At 45.2% G+C, this 19,291-nt stretch overlaps 1 protein-coding gene across 5 annotated transcripts in view; it reads right to left on the bottom strand.

Annotated features, from left to right (window-relative positions):
* The window catches only part of DIS3L2 (DIS3 like 3'-5' exoribonuclease 2), a 358,658-nt gene that overhangs the window by 219,494 nt on the left and 119,873 nt on the right, over nucleotides 1-19,291 (bottom strand). For all 5 annotated transcript variants that reach the window (XM_020972180.2, XM_078154658.1, XM_020972186.2 and 2 more), the window contains one exon: nucleotides 15,907-16,120. In XM_020972180.2, coding sequence (XP_020827839.1) covers nucleotides 15,907-16,120 — 214 coding nt within the window. The remainder of the gene's footprint in view (nucleotides 1-15,906; nucleotides 16,121-19,291) is intronic.

The following is a 19,291-nucleotide window of genomic DNA, read 5'->3' as shown; positions in this document are numbered from 1 at the left end:
GTGACCATTCTTTTCCTCCACTCATTTCCTTTTCTTGTCCCATCGCTCTGGCCAGCATTTCTAACACTGCGTCAAACAGAAGTGGTGACAGCACACATCTCGTTTTGCCCCTGATTTACTGGAAACAATTTATCTCTGTTACAAGAGGAGTTCTGGGTTTTAGCTATATACCATTCATCATTTTATGGAAAGATTCATTTATTGCTCTGCTTTCTGAGGTTTTAACAGAAATGAGTATTGTATTTTGTCAAAAGCTTTTTTCTCCATTTATTGATGTAATCCTATGATTTCTGTTGATTTTGTTACTAATATGGTTAATAAAGTTTATCGTTTTCCTAATACTAAACCAACCCTGAATTCCTACTATAAATCCAATCTGGCCATCAAGCATAAGATATGGTATTTTAGCTTCTTTGTTAATATGTTACTTAAAATGTTTGTATCTAGGTTCATTAGGGGTACTGATGCATAGTTTTCGTTTTGTTTTGGTTTTTCCTGGTTTATGTATCAAGACCAGATCTGTGTGAGAAGGAATTTGATAGAATCTCTTTTTTTGCTATTGTAAACAATTTATGTAATGCTGTAATTAATTGTTCTTTGAATGTCTGATAGAATTCATTTGTGAATCCATCTGGTTCTGCAGTTTTTTCTTTCCAAGTTAATTTGTAGCTTGTTCATTTATTTCCTCCGAGAATTAGCCAGAAGAGATACTAGTAAGAATGATAGTGCACCGAGCATCTTGCTTCCCACATGTCTGAAGGTCTAGGGGAATACGGCAATAAATTGAAGCGTGTGGGTTAGGGGTGTTTTTGCCAGTGAGCATCAGCTGCAAGCTGGCCTTCCAAAAAGGAAAGGAAAAGGTCAGAGAAGGGCTCGTCTGTGCACCAAGCTGCCCAGGAGAATGAAGTCTTCACTGGAAGGGGAAAAAAAACAAACATGGAAGAAATCCTTCAAAGAGCAAACAAAGCAGAAAAGGGCTCTGCAGTTGCAAAGGAGAGTCCCGAGCAGCAGCAACAGGCTGTAGGCTAGTGTAATGGCACGTAGAAAAAAGAATTAATCACCATTTGGAGCAATGTGCCAATGAGAAAGAGGAGGAGGAGGTGGCCAGCATTTCAACCACACGTGAAGCTTTGGGAGAGCTTTTCATGCTGTTATTTCATTTGATCCTCCAAAAAACCCAAGAAAACAGGTGCTGTTATTAGCTCCATTTTACAGAGGAGGGGTCAAGTGACTTGTCCGGGATCATACAGCCAGAACCTGTGTCTGAGGATGGATTCAAACTCAAGTCTTCCTGACTCCAACTCCAGCAGTCAACATCTGCTGTGCCGCTCCAGTTCCATGGCTGTAAACACAACTGCACCCTCTGACAAGGAACCGGGCATCTGTGCTCAAAGGACTGGCATGGATCCAGAGATGCCCCAGGAATGCTGGCATCTTGTCCAGTTCTGACCTCTCTTGAATGCTGGTCAGTCACCTTCTCTTGACAATCCATTAAATCCCACTCTTCTTCCATGTCCCCAGGGAACCCCAAGCCTCAGATGGCTCTCCAAGCCCAAGTGTTTCTGGTGCAGACACTACCACCCTGCTCATCATACAAGCTCACAGCTCAGAATCGGGCTGGGATTCAAGGAGGATCCTCCAATTGGAGGGAAGCGGAGCTCAGAGGTCATCTGACCCAACCCCCTCATTTGTCAGATGATGGACTGAGACCCTGTCTCTCTCACCCCCCTCATCAGGTGTCCTGTCTCCTCACCCCCAGCATCCGCCCCCTTCCTTCCACCCCTGGGAATGAGGCACACCTCAGATACATGCTTGTGACCATTCACTTAGGTATTTTACATAAAGTATCATTCTTTGCTAAAACAGAATGCAACTTAAAGCCATATCTCCATGTAGAGTTAAAAGAAAAGTAACTGTGTCACCAAATTTCACAAGGTTTTCCTTGCACGTGGGTCAGTGCACATGACAGCCAAGATACTGGGCTGGAAGGGAGGAAGAGCCATCATCCTACCAAGCGCTGGGATGAGAGCTGGTCACTGTTCTGCTCTGGGTCCCACACTGCTCCTTAACAACGCCGAAGTCTCTGTAGCTCCTCTGAGAGCGGCCCCTGCCCTGCATTCTGGCTGCTTGGCCACCTCCTAGGTGTTCCTTTGCATTACCATGAAATCTTATTATTAATGATTCCTCATGATTAGATCTCTCTCATTTTCACTCAGTACGCTCTGCTCCAAATCTTCCCCCAACCCAGGAAATGCTTGGCTTATCCAGTGTCTGTTAAATTCAAGACTAAAAACCAAACAAATAAGTGAAAGAAAAAAGAGAGTGAATACAGACTTGCAGTAAATAACAGCTGCTTTGCCCACGTCAAGCCTGTCACTGGAAGAAGCCTACTAGACACCTTTATGGAGACACATTCCCCTCAGACCGAGCCTCAGAAGAAGCATCCTGGCAGGGTGAACAGCCACAAAAAGACGCCATCCTTCTTTTCAAGCTACAGTCTCTGGACTGTGGGAATAAAGGCTTGTTACTTATTTTCCTTAGCAATATGGCTAGTTCTCAGAGACACTGCGTGCACTTGAGACTGAATACACGTGGCTGCTCTAGAAAAGGAAACAGGGTGAATTTCAACAGGAACAAGAGAACAACGGGGACACGTGGTGCTTGGTACAAAGTTCCCCCACAGCTTCAACCCTGAAGGAAGGAGGCACAGACAGGAGAAATGAATGCCATGGGGACCAGAGGATGAAATGCTGGGACTGCAGGAGATGGTGACGGTCTGAAAAACCAGAAGCACTGACAAAGTGGGCCGGGGATCCTGCTGCGAGGCCCACTGACACACGAACCCAGAGTCTTCATGGACAAGTCTCTGAAGACACGGAGAAATGAGTAACAGAACTCCAGCAGAGCAGACTCAGCTATCAAAAGAGAACTTAAAAAAAAAGGCAGGAGTCACTTTCCATGGAGAAGCAAGATAAAGAGGTCCCGTCACTGCCTTCCAGAATGGGAAAGCATTACAAGAGTGGAAAAGGAGAAAAGAAGCAGAAGAAGTCCAACAGAAGGCCTTCCTGCTGGCTTGCAAAGGGCACGAGGCAAGAAAATCCAACTTCCAAAAAGATGGAACAGGATGACCTCAAGCAGAAGGCCCAGTCTGGAGCCATGAGTTCTTCCCACAAATGCAAGATGGGCAAAGACTGTCTTAGGCATAAGTACAGCAATAAAAAAAGACACAGACGTAGATACAGAGGCCATAGTGGGCCACAAAGTAAATGTGAGTAGAAAGAGCTCTGGATTTTGAATCAGAAAAGATAGGTTCGGGTCCTAGCCCTATTACTTAAAAGTCCCATGCCAATGAGCACATCACCTAATGACTTTCAGAGAGTTTGACCACCTACATAAAGGAATGGTATGACACACACGACTGGCCAGAAGCAAAGGCCCTTGCAGGTTCCTCCTATTCATTCTAATCCACACTTACATCATCACTGATGTGAAAATATGTTTAATAAGAATGTGTATGTATAGCCTCTATCAGACTGTGCGCTGTCTTGGGGAGGGTGGTGGGGAGCAAGTGGGAGAAAAATTTTAAACTCAAAAGCATATGGAAGTGATTGTTGATAAATCAAAATAAATTGATTTTTAAAAAGTCCCTTGTAAATCTCAAAGCGCTCTAGAACTGCAAGGTATGACCACGACACCTCTGTCTCCCAAAACTGAACAGAACAAACTCAGTGTCGGATGGTTTAATCCTCCAATGGAGATTTCCACAGTTTTATCACCAGGACCTTCTTCAACCATCTACATGGCTTCTCTCTCCCCTGGCTGGAGAATGGAGGGGATGGTCCTGTTACCCCTCCAAAAGTGAAACAAAGCAGCCAGTATGTGGTGGAGAACTCACCTGCTGTTTGAATACAAAAGAGAAGAATGGGGGGGTGCTGTTCCTCCGAGCCTACTCATTTTTCATTTCTATCGCTGTGATTTGAAATGAACCAGACAGAAAAGTGATAATTACAAGAAGTAGGAGACATGAAAAACAGCATAAAAAGAGGAAGAAACTGCTGTTTACAGACTGTATCTCTTCAGGGACCCAATGGATCCCCCAGGAAGCCAAATGCTGCCCCCTTTCCAAAGGAGCCTGGATGGGAAATGACTACTCATTAATAAGGAAATGAGCTCTCAATGCAAATCAAGCAACTGCTGGCTCTCTGCAGCCAGGCTGTGTGAGCAGAGATGAATCACTGCCTCTTATGCCAAACGAGGGATCCTAGGAATCTTGTAATTAGTTTATCCCATAAGGTCTTGGTGGAGAGATATGCCGTTAAGTTATCAAACAGATGGGAGGCTGGGTCAGTCTCAATACCAATAACATGCAGTGAAAATACTACCTCCAAGACCAGAACTAAGTCTGAGAAAAAGCATGGTCTTTATGTGAGGAGAGCAGTTACAAGACTTGGCTGAGTAAAGCTGGAAAAATCACGGTCACACTGGCTGGATCCATGACGCTCACACCTGGGCCCTAGCTATGTGAAGGCAATCACACCTTTCACACCTCCCTTATCAAGTCATTATCTCACTACAACAGATGATCTTCCCTCCCCAAACCTCTCCTGGTTCCTGTTCCTCTTCCTCCTCCTCCTCCTTCACTCCCTCAGCTGTGAACCCTGCCTTGCATTTTACTGAAAAAACTCAGGCCATTCACCTGGAGCCCCCTCTTCTCCCCTCCTCCCCAGTTCCTATCACTCAGATGCCTTCTGCCACTCTCTCCTCCTTCACCCCTCTCTCACATGCACAAGTGGCCCATCTCCACCTCCTCCAACCAAACGCCTCCTCCATCCTTATTCTCTCATTAATCTTCGTCTCTCCCCATCCCTACGGCAACCACACACGTCCACGCCTCCACTTAGAAAGCCCTCACGTGGCCTGCCCTTCCCTCCATCTCCCCTCCCTCCTACAATTCATGCTTACTTTCTTCTGAGTCTCTTCATACCTCGCTGCAGTCTGCCTGCAGGGCTTCTCATTCAACTGAAACTGCCTGATCCAAAGTTACCGACAATTTCTTAACTGCCAAGTGTAAAGGCCTTTGGTCAAACTCCACTTGGCTTCTCTTCAGCTTTGGATATTGTCAATCAGTTCATCAATAAGCATTTATTAAGTGCTTACAGGCAGTGCCAGGTACTTCACTAAGCCCTGGGGACACAAAGAATGGTAAAAGACGGTCATGCCCTCAAGGAGCTCACAGTCTAATGGGGGAAACAGCACGCAAACAATTCTGAACAAACAAGACACAGACGGGAGAAATCAGAAGTAATCAGTAGAAGGAAGGAAGTGGAATTAAAGGGCATTAGGAAAGTCGAGGCCAAGACATACAGGTAAAGAGGGAGAACGCCCCAGGAAGAATGCCTGGAGTCAGAGATGGAGGCTCTTGTGTGAGAAGCAGTCAGGAAGCCGGGGTCACTGTACCACAGAGAATGTGAGGGCAGTAACATAGAAGAAGATCAGAAAGGTTCAGGAGGATAGAGTGGCAGGTCACGAAAGGCCCTGAAGGCCAACCCGAAGATCTAATGTTTAATCCCGGAGATGACAGAGCCCCTGGAATTGAATGAATAAGAGGGCCACAGAGTGGCACCTGCACTTGTGGAATGGGCAGGGCCTTGAGATATGGACACCAAGCAGCAGACTACCGCAATAGTCCAGGTGTGAAGGGATTACGGCCTGCACCAGGGTGGTAACAATGTCAGAGGAGAAAAAGGAGTGTTCAGGGGCAGCTAGGTATCACAGTGGATAGAGCACCAGCCCTGCAGTCAGAAGACGGGAGTTCAAATCTGGCCTCAGACACATGATACTCAGTAGCTGTGTGACCCTGGACAAGTCCCTTAACACCAACTGCCTTGCAAAAGAAAAGAAAAAAGGAGTGCTTACAAGAGATTTATAGAAGTAAAATCAAAAGGCTGGCAACAGACTGAATGCAGGCAGTGAGAGATAATGAGAGTCAAGGGCAGCTGGGGGGAAGGGAGGATCCCCTTGGGCTTCGTGGAGTTGAAGGTGCTAAAGGACATGTGGTTTTCATGTCTCCAGTCTCTCTTCCTACTTCTCTGCCCAGTCCTTCTCAGTCTCCTCTGCTGGATCTTCATCCAGGTCACGCCCACTACCAATGGGCAGCTCCCAAGGCTCTGGCCTGCAGAACCTCTTCATTTCTCCCTCCCTATGACTTCACTTGGTAATCTTGGCAGTTCACATGAAATCAGTTCTTATCTCTATGCTGATGATTCTCAAATCTACTTAATGCAGCTCGAATCTCTCAGATATCCCATGGACATCTCACAAACGTGTCCTAGAAACACCTCCAACTCAACATGTCCCAAACTGACTTACCCTATTACTGTCTCAGGCACCAGCGTCCTTTAAGGGGCATCTTGCAGCCCTGATCCATTCCAAACGGGCTGCTGAGTCTTGTGGATTTGACCTTCGTAACACTCCTTGTCTATCCCCTCTTCTGAAGCAGCCATCACCCTGCTACAGACCCTCATCATGCCACATGTGGAAGACTGCCACAGCCTGCTGCTTCATCTGCCTGCCCCAAGTCTCCCCTACTCCCGTCCATTTCAAATTCATCATCCCAAAGTGCAAGTCTGACCATGTCTCTCACCTCTTCAATCAACTCCAGTGGCACCAAAATACTTCCCGGATTAAACAGAAACTCTTATGCTTAGCTTTTCCAGTCCTTCCTAAGCTGGCCCCCTCCTACCTTTCTAGATGTTACTCCCCCAACCATGCCCACATACTCTTCGATATGGTGGCCCTGGCCACCTTGCTCTTCCTCACACCAAACACTCCATCTCCCAGCTCACTGCATTTCCACTGGCTGGCCCCCATGCCTGGAATGTGTTCCCTCCTCATCCGCACATTCTGGCTTCCTTCAAGTGCCGGCCAGACTCCACCACCTGCAAGAAGCCTCTTCTCAGGCACCTCAACGCTGGTCCTTTTCCTCTGTTGACCATCTCCAATTTACCCTGTACCTCTCTTCTATGTGTAGAGTTGCCTACTGTCTCCCGCATTAGGTGGTGCGCTCCTACAGGGCAGGGACTGTCTTTTGCTTTGCTTTGCATCCCCAGGACTGAGTATAATGTCTTATACCTCGTTTTAGGCATTTAATAAACGCTTGTTGACGCAACCTGACATATCTAGTGACAGGCTCAATGAAGAGGGTTCTGGAGAGAGCGCATTTCCAAGGCACTTGAAAATCTTAAAAAAGCACTTTTCCTTGGAACTATCATGAGGCCCAAGTGCTGTTATTTTCATTTTACAGCCAGGGAAACTGAGGCTCACAAAGGGGAGATGCCTTGCCCTCAGTCATTGTTCCATGAACCAGACCCTCCACCTCTTGGCTGGGCACCTTTTCTCTGGCCGCCCCTCCCCCTGCCTGGAACATTCTCCCTCCTCCACTCCAATGACTGACCTCTCTGGCTGTTTTGAAGTCCCAACTAAAGTCCTACCTTCTACAAGAAACCTTCCCCAACCCCTCCTGATTCTAGCAGGTGCTGAATGAATGTTGACTGACTGAAGACAAAGAAGATGACAAAACACACCTTTCTCTCTCCTTTGCAGAGGTGGACAAGCCAGATGAGTGAAAACCGCTGCCCTGCCCACTGAATACGGCGCACTGGCAACTGCTCACGCAGCTGAAACCTCAGCGAGTTTTGTGGGACCACTTTTTCTTTTTCTCTTTTTCCTTCCTTGTCATAAGAGCTGGCTCTGTGGGTCAGAGGATCCAAGCTCTAGAGCTGGAAGGGCCCTCAGAGACCATCTAGTTCTACTCCCTTATTTTACAGATGAGGAAATGAGGCCAGAAAGGGCAAGTGACTTATCCAAGGCAAAACAGAGAATAAGAGGTGGGACTGGAAGCCAGGTCCTCTCTGACTCCTGGGCAAGAAAAAGAGATGTTTGGAAATGAAGACATGAAAACAAAACATGTTAATAAAAATTTTCAAAATAAACTTAAAATTAAACAGCCTTCAAACAAACACTCCCTTTCAAAACTATTTGTGCCCACCATTAAAAGAGATATTTTTTACTGTTTGCATTTTGAGATTGAGACTCTTGATTTTCCAGCTGTGGTCAAATTTATACTGACCTCAGATAAAAACAAGGGTTTTTTTTCCTTTTAAATCTTATTTGTATTGCTGTCTTTTGTTTTTACAATAGTACCATTTTCAAAAAGATCCTTCCTCCTTCACCACCTTCCTACTGTCATCCTTTGTTAAAAGATTTATAAAGAAAAAAAGTCAACATGTCAATTATGTCTGACAATAATATATGTTACTATACACGAAGAGGCCACCACCCCCTCTACAAAGAAAGAAGGAAGTGATTTTACTCCACTCCCTTCCTCAGTCAGTCAATCAGATGAAATTTCTTCTCAGAAAACACTCCCGTACCAGGACCTAAGCACTCAGGCATTTGTTCAGAAAAGACCATTTGGAGATTTAGAAAACTGGCCATGTGTGGTCAGTCAGTTGGGATGAACGCTTCACCCATTGCATGTCTGTTACATGAACTGATTGACTAATTACACATCTGTATCATGCCCCACATGTGTGAATATCACTCTCACTCTCATCAATATATCAGACGGACCAGCTCAGCAGTGGCAAATCCGACAAGAGAGAGGCACCCCCCCAAAACATTGACCTTGAACACCCCTGAATACCAGAGAAATGTATAATTCAGCAAACGTGGGAACTGACAGTGACGAGGAAGATGATGGGATTGAGTTCTGTCATGGGAAGCACTGTATGGACCCTGGACTCTAGAGAAACTGTTTTCTCATTCATTAAGAAAGAGAAACAGCAACATCTGAAGGCAGCTTACAGTACAGAGTAAAAACTACTGAATTATACGCATCTTCTATTCTCTCAAAGCCTCAGTTCACTCCTTCATAAAATGAAAATGTAAGCCTGTAGAAACCATCCATCCCACAAGGTTATGAGGTTCATACGAGATCACATCTGCACAGAATTCTTCAAACCTTAAGACGTTTAATAAAGGGCAGCTACTTTTGTGATTCAGAGTCTTCAAGATGGCCATCTCAGACAAAGCAAAAGCAAAAATGAACCTAATTAAAAGAGATAAACAGGGAGACTACATTTTGCTAAAAGGTAGCATAATGAATTAATATCAATACTAAATACGTATGTGCCAAATGACATAGCCTCTAAAGCCTTAAAAAAAATACAAGAGGAAACAGACAATTTATCCCTCTCAAACCTAGATAAATTTAACCAAAAATAAATAAGAAAGAAGTTTAAGGACCTGAATAAAATTCAGAAAAATTGTATATGATAGACCTTTGGAAAATATGAGTGGGAATAGAAAAAAAGTATACTATGTCGATGGCACCTTCACAAAAAAATAAAAATATTAGGGCATTAAAACCTCAAAAACAAATGCAGAAAAGTAGAAATATAAAATGCATTTTTTACTAACATATCCAATAAGAGTCTTTCAAGCATAGATTAAAAATTGGAAACTGAGTAACTTAAATCCTAAAAAATGGGTCAACCAATCAATAAATATTTATTAAACATCTACTATGTGCCAGGCACTGGGCTAAACACTGGGATGCAAAAAGAGGCAAAAGAATGTTCCTGCCCTCAAGAAGCCTACAATCTAAATGGGGAGAAAACAAGCAAATAAATATCTACAAAGCAAGCTAAACACAGGATAAATAGGAAATAATTAAAAGAGGGAAAGTACTGTAATTAAGAGAGGTTAGGGAAGGCTTCCAGTAGAAGGTGGGATTTTAGTTGGGACTTACAGGAAGTCAGGAATGTCAGCAGTTGAAGGAGAGGAGAGAGAGCATTCCACACATGGGGGACGGTCAGAGAAAATGCCCAGAGCCAAGAGATGGAGTATCTTGTTTGTGGAACAGCCAAAAGGCCACCGTCACTGAATTGAAGAATTTGTGTCAAGGAATAAGGTAGAAGAAGAAAGGTGGGAGGGGGCTAGCTTTGAATGCCAAATGGAACATTTTGTATTTGATGCTGGAGGTGACAGTAAGCCCCGGCAGTTTATCGAGTAGGGGATCAGTGACATTATCAGACTTTCGTTTTAGAAAAATCAGTTTGGTGGCTGAATGGAGATGAACTGGAGAGGGGAGAGGCTTGAGGCAGACACACCTGCCTACAGGTTAGTGCAATAATCAAGGAATGAGGTGATGAGGGCTGCACTAGAGTGGGCACAGCCTCAGAGAAGAGGAACGGGGGTGTCAGAGATGCTGCAGGGGTGAAACAGACAGGCCTTGGCAACAGCTTGGAAGTTGGGGGGGTGAGAGAGAGCGAGGGTCCAGGATGACTCCTGGGTTGTGAGCCTAAGGAATAATCAACATTTTCATCAAAGATAATAATAACAATGGGACAACATACCACTAAGATCAGGGGTAAAGCAAGAATGTCCATTACCACCATTATGATTCAATACCATACGAGAAATGAGAGCTATAGCAATAAGACAAGAAAAAGAAATTGAAATAATTAGCACAGGCAGAGAGAAAACAAAATTATCACTTTCAGATGATAGGATGGTTAGAAAACAACATAAAATATGACAGGGTTAGAAAACCCTAGAGAATCAACTAAAATACTAACTGAAATAATTAACAACTTTAAAAAGTTACAGAATAGAAAATAAATTCACACAAATCATCAGCATTTCTAAATATTACCAATAAAATGCAACAGGAACAGAGAGAAAAAGAAATTCCATTAAAAATAACTACAAACAAAAATAATCATAGACAGCATAATGCTCAGAAGTCTACCTACAAAGACACCCCCAGGAATTACATGAACACAATTTAAAAACACTCTTTCCAGAAATAAAGGTAAATCTAAATAATCGGTGAAATATTAATTGCTCATTGGTAGACCAAGCCAATATAATAAAAATGATAACACTACCTAAATTAATATATTAATTCAGTGCCATATCAATCAAATTACCAAAGTGTTACTTCATAGAGCTAGGGCAAAAAAATTTAAAAATTCACTGCAAAAACAAAACATCAAGAATATCAAGGGAGGGGGTAGGTAGCTAGACAGCACAGTGGATAGAGCACTGGCCTTGGAGTCAGGAGGACCTGAGTTCAAATCTGGCCTCAGACGCATGATACTTACTAGCCATGTGACCCTTAACCCCAACTGCCTCACCAAAAAAACAAAACAAAACAAAACAAAACAAGAGAATATCAAGGAAATCAATTTTTAACATGGGAAGGAAGGGGGCCTGTCAGTATCAGATCTCAACCTACATGCAAAACCTGTAACTGTGAAAACAGTTTGGTACAGGGAGCTCGATCAGCAGAAGAGACTAGGTACATACATGACGGAGCACAGTGAGCTCACATTTGATCCTCTGCCACAGAAGCAGAGAAGCCCCACAAGAGGACAGCAATGTGGGAAGTGAGGAGATGGCTCTGAGGGGGCTGATCCTGCCTTCACACAGGGGGGCAGAGCCTGCCAATGAGGTGGGAGGCCCCCGGCTGAGAGGGCCTTTCAGAACAACAAGGTTTCCTGGAGCCAGGTGGGAAAGGTTCCTTCCCAGACCCTAGGATTCTGTGCCTCGGTATCCCTCCAGTTTCTGGCATCCTACAAATTTTGCTTTTGCCTTTCTTTGAATCCTCAGCTCTTAGCACCGTGCCTGACACACAGGAAGCATTCAGTAAGTGCTTGCTAGCTATACTTACTGCTCTCCTCCTGGGGACCAGCGCCTCATTAATTTGTCCAAGGGAAGAAAGGTATTGTCTGCGAATTTCTAAGGACACAAGGATCCCAGAGGAATTCTGATTATAGTGTGTCTCTTGGTGACCATAAAGACTCAGGGGAATAGAAAGAAGAGTAGCTACTCATAAGACTGGATTCTGAAATAATCTGTTTAGACCCTAGGTCATAGGATTTAAAGCTAGAAGGGACCTTCTACTCTAATTCCCTAGGAAACTGAGGCCCAGAGATTCTGGTCTAAGTACACCACTCCCAGTACTGCCTTCCCTTCCCTACCTAGGTAAGAGGCATTCTTCACTAGGGTTTCAGTATCTACGCCTTCACCAAGACAGATGCTAACTGCCTTTCTCAGAAGCAATCAAACCACCTAAAACAAAAAAAATGGAATACAATCTGAAACCAACTATCCAAAGGACAAACTCAGTGAAGAAACAAGAATCTGCACGTCCCCATCCTCCTGGGAGCTCAGTTGTCATTCATCTCCCTGAGGCTGGGAAGTCATAAAATAGCCGGTTCCATCTCAGGACCACCACAGCTCGCCTGCCTACTGGGCGTGGTGCCCTAAGGGGGTCAAGATAACAGACAACATGCTGAAGTGCTTGGGTGATTTCACGAAGCCGGAAACCACCGAGGGAGACAGAGCAAGGCATTTCATAAGAGCTGAAACCTTCCCTTAATAGTGTTTACTGAGAATACACATGAGCGATCTCTCTCCCTCTGCCACTCTAGACTGATAAATTATTCATTTGGAATTCTCATTTCTAGATGTATGTTCACATACACACAGGCCAAACAACTTCTCTTTGTCATCTGGCATACGAGACTTCATTTTGGAGGGCCTGGAAGGGGGCAGAGGAACACTTATTTACTGAGCACTTAGATAGTCTGAGGGGCTGCTAGGGGGGTGCCATAGTGCCTAGAGCACAGCTGGGCCTGGAGTCAGGAAGACTCCTCTTCCTAAGTTCAAATCTGGCCCCAGACACTTACTAGCTGGGTGACCCTGGGCAAGTCCCTTAACTCCGTGGCCTCAATTTCCTCACCTATAAAATGAGCTGGAGAAGGAAATGGCCAAGTGTTCCAGTATCTCTGCCCAAAAACCCCCAAAGACTAGGAAACCACCGATACCATATTCAAGGGCCTGTCCTAGGCACCATGCTAAGCACAGTAAAAGGCAACAAAGAGGCGTCAGGACAGCGCCCCTGTTCTTCCACAGGTCAGGAGAAGTCCAGTCAAGGACCCAAGCCACAAATATGCAGAAAGCTACTGGCAGACTGAAAACTGCTCAAGAGAACAATAAACCAGAAGCCCTAGGCAGTCGAGACAAGACAAATGGACTGGATGAGAGCAGGGAAGGCTCCGACGGAGGGTCCGAGGATGAAGAGGAAAAGACAACCCCGGCGTCTGAAATGTGAGAGACGTGCTGAATAACGGCACCAGAGACAGGATTAGTGAGGTGAGGAGGAGGACGGTGTCCAGGGAAATGGCACGTGGAGTGTGGGATGTCTGGGACTTCGGGGCGGGAATCCAGAGCTTGGAAGAGGAAACAGGCCACAATACAGGTTTGGGAGTCATCCCTCTGAAGGAAGAAGAGGGAAAGAGAGAGAGCAGAGGAACAAGAAGGGGAGCCCAACAAGAGAGCCTTGAGAGAAGACCCGAAAAAGGAGGAGAAGCCAGCGAAAGAGACAGAAAGCACATGGAGGAGAGGCAGGAGAAGCCACGGGAGGAAGAAATGTGGTCAACAGGTGGAATAAAAGGGAACAGCTGAGCCTCCTTCAGAAATAAGTGCGCTAACCCAGCAACCACAGCAGAATGAGGGCTGCTCTAGAGGCGGTCACCTAGAAGTGATTCACCCCATCACTGTCCAAAACAGAGCAAAGAACTTTAAAAAAAAAAAAAGGTGCCCAGGGATTGGGTGATGAGCGAACAAGCAGTGGTACAGGAATGGAGTCAGAAAAGGTGAGCGCTCTCTGAAGTGACGCAGACTGACGTAAGTAGAAGCAAGGGACCAAGATACACAACAACTCCAAGCAGCCAAAGGGAAGTGGGCTCTGAGGAAGGGCCACAGCCAGTCTCATGAAGACGGTCTATACCCTGGAACTGCCCAGACATTACATAAATACTTAAACTACGTACCCCTCTAAAGAATGTTTCGGCGAAGGGGGGGAAAGCCAGTGGCATTCGCATTCAAAATGATCTCCTGCCACTGTCTTCACTCTGAGCGAGTGGCATCAAGCACTACAAATCACCCAAAGCCTGCTCAGGCCCGCCCCAGACACGCCCAGGACTGGCACGTCACTTCCAGTTTTCCCTCAGATGCCAGTGATGCTCCTCCCCCAGCTATGCCTCAGAGAGCTACTGAACCTCCATCCTTGCTAACTGGCAGGTATCGCTTCTGCCCCCGAACTGGGATCGGAGCCAGAACTCCTTTCTGGACCAAGTCCACGGCCTGACCCAGCTCTCTGCGAGACATACATAAAGAGCTTCAGCTGGAAGGTGCACTCATCCCACAGACAGTTCTTGAGCAGTCTGACCAGAAGGCTGCTTGCATTTTACCTTCACTCGTACCTGTATCTCACCTGCTCAGTTAGCTCCTTTCAATGATCTACAGAAACCCCCTTTGACAGTCCTTGGTCACCATGTGGGAATTTTCTTCCAAAGACTTAATGAGGGTCTCAGAAGAATGAACACAAACCTGCCCAAGTCCGTTCCTCACCCACTGAGCCCCTCCCACTGAACGCTTGCAGGGAAAGTACACGTATGCATTCACACAGTAGTGGGGACAGCTAGGTGGCACAGTGGGTAGAGCTCCAGTCTTGGAGTCAGGAGGAACCGAGTTTAAATCCAGTCTCAGACACTTGACACTTATTAGCTGTGTGACCCTGGACAAGTCACTTAATCCTGATTGCCTCACCAAAAAAAGCATAAACAAAACAAAACAAAAGTAGTGGAAAACTCCATTTTTAAAAGAAAATGGCTCTTCTATAGCAGGCCTGAACAACATACATCCCCTGGGCTGCTTGTGGCCTGCCAACAGATCTCAGTCGGCCCATGAAAAACGTAGGATTGTCACAGTGCACTCTCCTATTTGCCATGTGGCCCAAAGCAAATACCCAACATTGGCCTCTTTCTGGTCTAACCTATCTGTGGCCGGAAGAAGGTTAGCCTACTTTAATTTTGGCCTCTACCTACTGCCAAATTGTGGAGATCTGTCCTATAGTTTCTTCAAGAATTTTCTTTTTTTTTTTTAATTTTTTAAATTTTTTTTCATACGCTTTTGAGTTGAAAATTTTTCTCCCTTTTCCTCCCCCCCCCCACCCTCCCCAAGACGGCGCACAATCTGATATAGGCTTTACATTTACATACCCATTAAACATATTTTCACATTAGTGAAGTTGTAAGTAAAAATTAAAACCAATACGAGGAACCATCAGAAAGAGGAAACAAAACTCAACAGAAGGTAAAAATAAGTGAGAGCTATTCGACTTCCATAGTTCTTTCTTTGAATGTGAACAGCATTATCCATCCCGAGGCCTCTGGAAATGTCTTAGATCCTCACAATGCTGAGAAAGGTTCAGTTTAACAATCTTAGTCATTGCATAATGTGGCTGTTATTGTGTACAAAGTCCTCTTGGTTCTGCTCATTTCACTCAGCACTTTCAAGAAATTTTCAAAACTGGTTTGCTGCTGCTTTACATTCACTGTAGAGCAAGACTGTAATTCTTATAGAAAACTTCAAACTTAAAAAACAAAACAACAATAATACCCCTGTAGGCTACAATATCGCCCAGATGACCCCTCTTCCTGCAAGATCTGAGTTCCCCATTGTTGAAGGTCTTCAAACAGAGGTGGAACAGCAAGGAGTCAGGGATATGATAGAAAAGATTCATGGTTCTATTAAGAGTGGGGTCATATGACCTCAGAGGGCCCTTCCTTCTCCAAGATGTTAGGATTCAAAGCAGCAGCTATACACCAAATCATTCCCAAGATGTCCACCACTCAAACACCTGTCAGGCCTTGGAAGTAAGGAAGGTCCCATTTCAGCTCTATATACTCTAAGGCTGTAGCACAGAGAAAAAAAAAATTGGTACAGTAGTTAAAAAGCCCTCCCAGTGGATGACAAGATGGTGATCCTCACCTTTCTCCTGGGCACCATGAGCCGGCACACATGGCCCATGTTCTTGGCCATCCTCAGTCTCGCTGTCATTAAGCTGAGCTTCCAGGATGATGTCAGGGCTGTCCCCAGCACACCTCCTTCCAAGCTGAGGAGGGGGAGTCTCCAGCAGCTCCTCAGAGACATCGGACTCAGGCACAGCATCAGCTCCTTTATCACTGTCATCTGTCTTAATTACCTGGAAAAGTCAACGAGAAAGGGGCCCGCTCAATCTCAGCATGAAGAAAGGAAGACTAGCCATTTCTGCTTCACGTGTCCTCAACAAGGGAGAACTGGACAAGCAGCAGCTGGAGGTAGCACGGGCAATCACACGTAGTGGGAGAGAGAATGATCCCCGCTTACCAAGACACAGAGGGTATTCGTGCTAAGGACTGCCTCAAGGGTACAAGGTGGGGTCCCCTCCCTCACCCACTGCAAACATTCTGGTTGTGCCTCAAATACACAAGGATCCATGGCCCTTCATCAACGGCATCACCTGAACAGGGCGCTAACACTGGAAACACAAAGCAAGGCACGCATGACCTTTCCACTTCCGATCTCATGCTCAAAAAGCAATCGAGCGGACAAGTCATCTTCTCCGGGACACAAATCCCCAAGTCTTTTGGCCAATCTTCAAGTGGGATGCTTGCATCACCCTGGCTGACCTCCCTGGAAGAGCTCCAACTAGTCAACATCCTCCCCAAGAGGGGGCACAGACTGAAGACTCATTCCTGGCGTGCTCTGTTTAGGGCAGAGGAAAGATTGGCAGCCTGAAGCTACCAATAACTTCACTAAAAAATCAACTGCAACAGGGAGAAGAATTTAGATTCAAACTGATTTGTATGGATCTCATTACAACACTAGTCATTAGTCACTCAATACAACAAAAGAGCAGAATTCAAACACAGCAGGTGGTGATGAGCCTTGGACATTACAAGGTGCCTCTCTAGGTGAATCTGTTTGATCTTGCAACACTATCTAAAACAGTCCATACCTTTTCAGATGACAACAATTTACTTTGAGGAATTTTGTAGATTTCCAGCAAAGAAATCTATATGCAGAGGAAATATCCAGTCACATGAATATGACAAAAATCACTTGGAGAGACGCTAAAACAGACGAACTATTTTGCTAGCATCTTAGATTGCGCCTACCAGGATTGGCATGGGTAGTATTACCAAGGCCTAGGGGATTTAATCTGCCTCAAGGCTACTGCAGTCTTTTCTATGAGTCTATGACACACCTCTGAACACACACAAACTTTTTTGATCAACTCAACAAATATTCGATTCCATCCAATCCAATTCAACAAGCATTCATTAAGTGTTTGATATCTTCCTGGCGCTGTGTGAGGTACCAATCCCCAGGGACTAGCAGGAGGAAGCTCAAGTGCCTGAATGGAAGAGCAGCTGGGATATCAAATGCCATAGGCTTACACCACCACAAAGGCCTATCCCAATGTCTCATCACAAACTGGAAGTGATCCTGGACTTTCAGCGACTATGCCAGCAAAGTTCAAGTGATGGCAGAATGACTTTGAGTGAGGTCCTGGGCACAGAGAATCTATTGACATCAGCTTCCTGCTAGTCCTCAAAATGTGCTAACTTTGTCCAATGAGCAGACATACCAAATGGAGGAAATGAATGATAGCAATACTGACACTTCCATTCTAATGAAATCAGAAGGTAAAAGGAAGCTACAGCTCATGAAAAAGATGATGCAGAGATCCTCCTTGGAAAGGCAAAGAAATGGGTCAACAAGAAGTCTGAAGGCAACAAGAAACATCTTCTCATGAGACACTGGCTCATCTTACATCACAGCACCTACTAAAAGGCCACTTCAAACACGGCAGCTGACATGCCGCGACATAAGCTACAGAGGAGAAGGAGATGAAGAGGATTTCTACAAAGACCTTACAAATCGGTGCAACATAAGCTTAAGATTCAGCAACTTTCATGCAAAGATAGGTTATGGAGAGGATGGCAGCAAAGTCAGAAAATATGGCTTCATACTAAGAAATCAGAGGGGACACCAAAGGCTTGTGAGCTGCACCAAGGCCTCCAGCCTCTGTCACTGAAGAGCCTTCTTTCAGAGAAGCCAAAGCTTCCTGGAATGGTTGGACCATTCCCAAAAATGAAACGGGGTTTATCTGCGCAGACAGGCAATGACTGGGCGCTGACACTAACTCAGCAGACAGTTTAAGATCAGACATGCGCTTGTTCAAGTAAAGATCAAAATGAATATTAAATTAGAAGAAGAAAAATGAGACCAAGCTTCAATGTGTAATTCAAACAGCTCATAATGCCAAAGTGGAACAAGCTGGAAGCCAGGAGCCACACTGGTTAGAAAAGAAACACTCTGGGAAAATCCTATGAAGGATCGAGTGGCTGGGGGAGGTAGGGTTAATACTAACAGCTGAAAGAATCAGACAGGGCCTCTTGGAGGAGGAGGCACTAGGAGAGCGAGGGGTCCAGGAGTCAGAGATAGAAGAAGTGCGAGCACTCTGGGCATGGTGGCCCAGCTTGGAAAAAGGCATGCTAGAATTTCTGTAAAATGGGCGTCATAAAGGCCTCGGGGATAACAGAGGGATGGGACTAAGATGCTGGTGGTCCAGACCTTTCTAACCACTAGCTGACAACTCTACCTCCTTCTCCCCAAGACACACACACACACACACACACACACACACACACACACACACACACACACAGAGGTTCTCATGCTCCAACCAACAAGTGAGTCTGACAGCCACAAACCAGCAAAGGATAAGCGTGCATTAGGTCACTAATAGCTAAGTGGTGATATCTGTAAGTAAACTCCTAGTCGCTGACCAAAAAGATTAATGCTCCCTTTAGGTCACATGAAGTCCCCACGATACAAGACCTCTAACCATGACAAGTTAGGAAAAGTTGTCAGATGAAATGTCCTCCCTCTAATTAAAACTGAATGCCCTCCATTCTAATCAGCAGGAATCATTCTAACTAGTGAAAACCCCCACACAGACCCAGAAAAGCAACAATGAAGAAGAAGACAGCTCCAAGCCCATGGCTCTGATCAGCCTGTATCAAGAACCCAGTAAGACCTCCCAAGGTTCTCAGCAAGTCAGGGGCAGCAAACACCTACCTGGTCTTCTGTGCTTCAGAGAGTTTTCTTTTGGAAACGGTTTGAGTTCCAACCTATGAGTTTTTCAAATGAGATTGTCTTTGAACTCTCACTACCTTTTATGACTCAGACAAGTCATCTTTATTTTCAGTTTTTTTCCTTTAAAAATACGGATGTATATGTGTACACCTGTGTGCACGCACGTGTCTCATTTGTTTCCAGGGCAAGTTTAAATGCAAACACTATGTGGTCAAGTGGAAGAAGTGAA

The sequence above is a fragment of the Phascolarctos cinereus genome, unplaced genomic scaffold (genome assembly GCF_003287225.1).
Source record: "Phascolarctos cinereus isolate Bilbo 61053 unplaced genomic scaffold, phaCin_HiC Scaffold_5;HRSCAF=322, whole genome shotgun sequence".
In the NCBI taxonomy this organism is placed as follows: Eukaryota; Metazoa; Chordata; class Mammalia; order Diprotodontia; family Phascolarctidae; genus Phascolarctos; species Phascolarctos cinereus.
The sequence above is the reverse complement of the archived record's forward strand: the minus strand, read 5'-3'. Positions and strand labels throughout refer to the sequence as shown.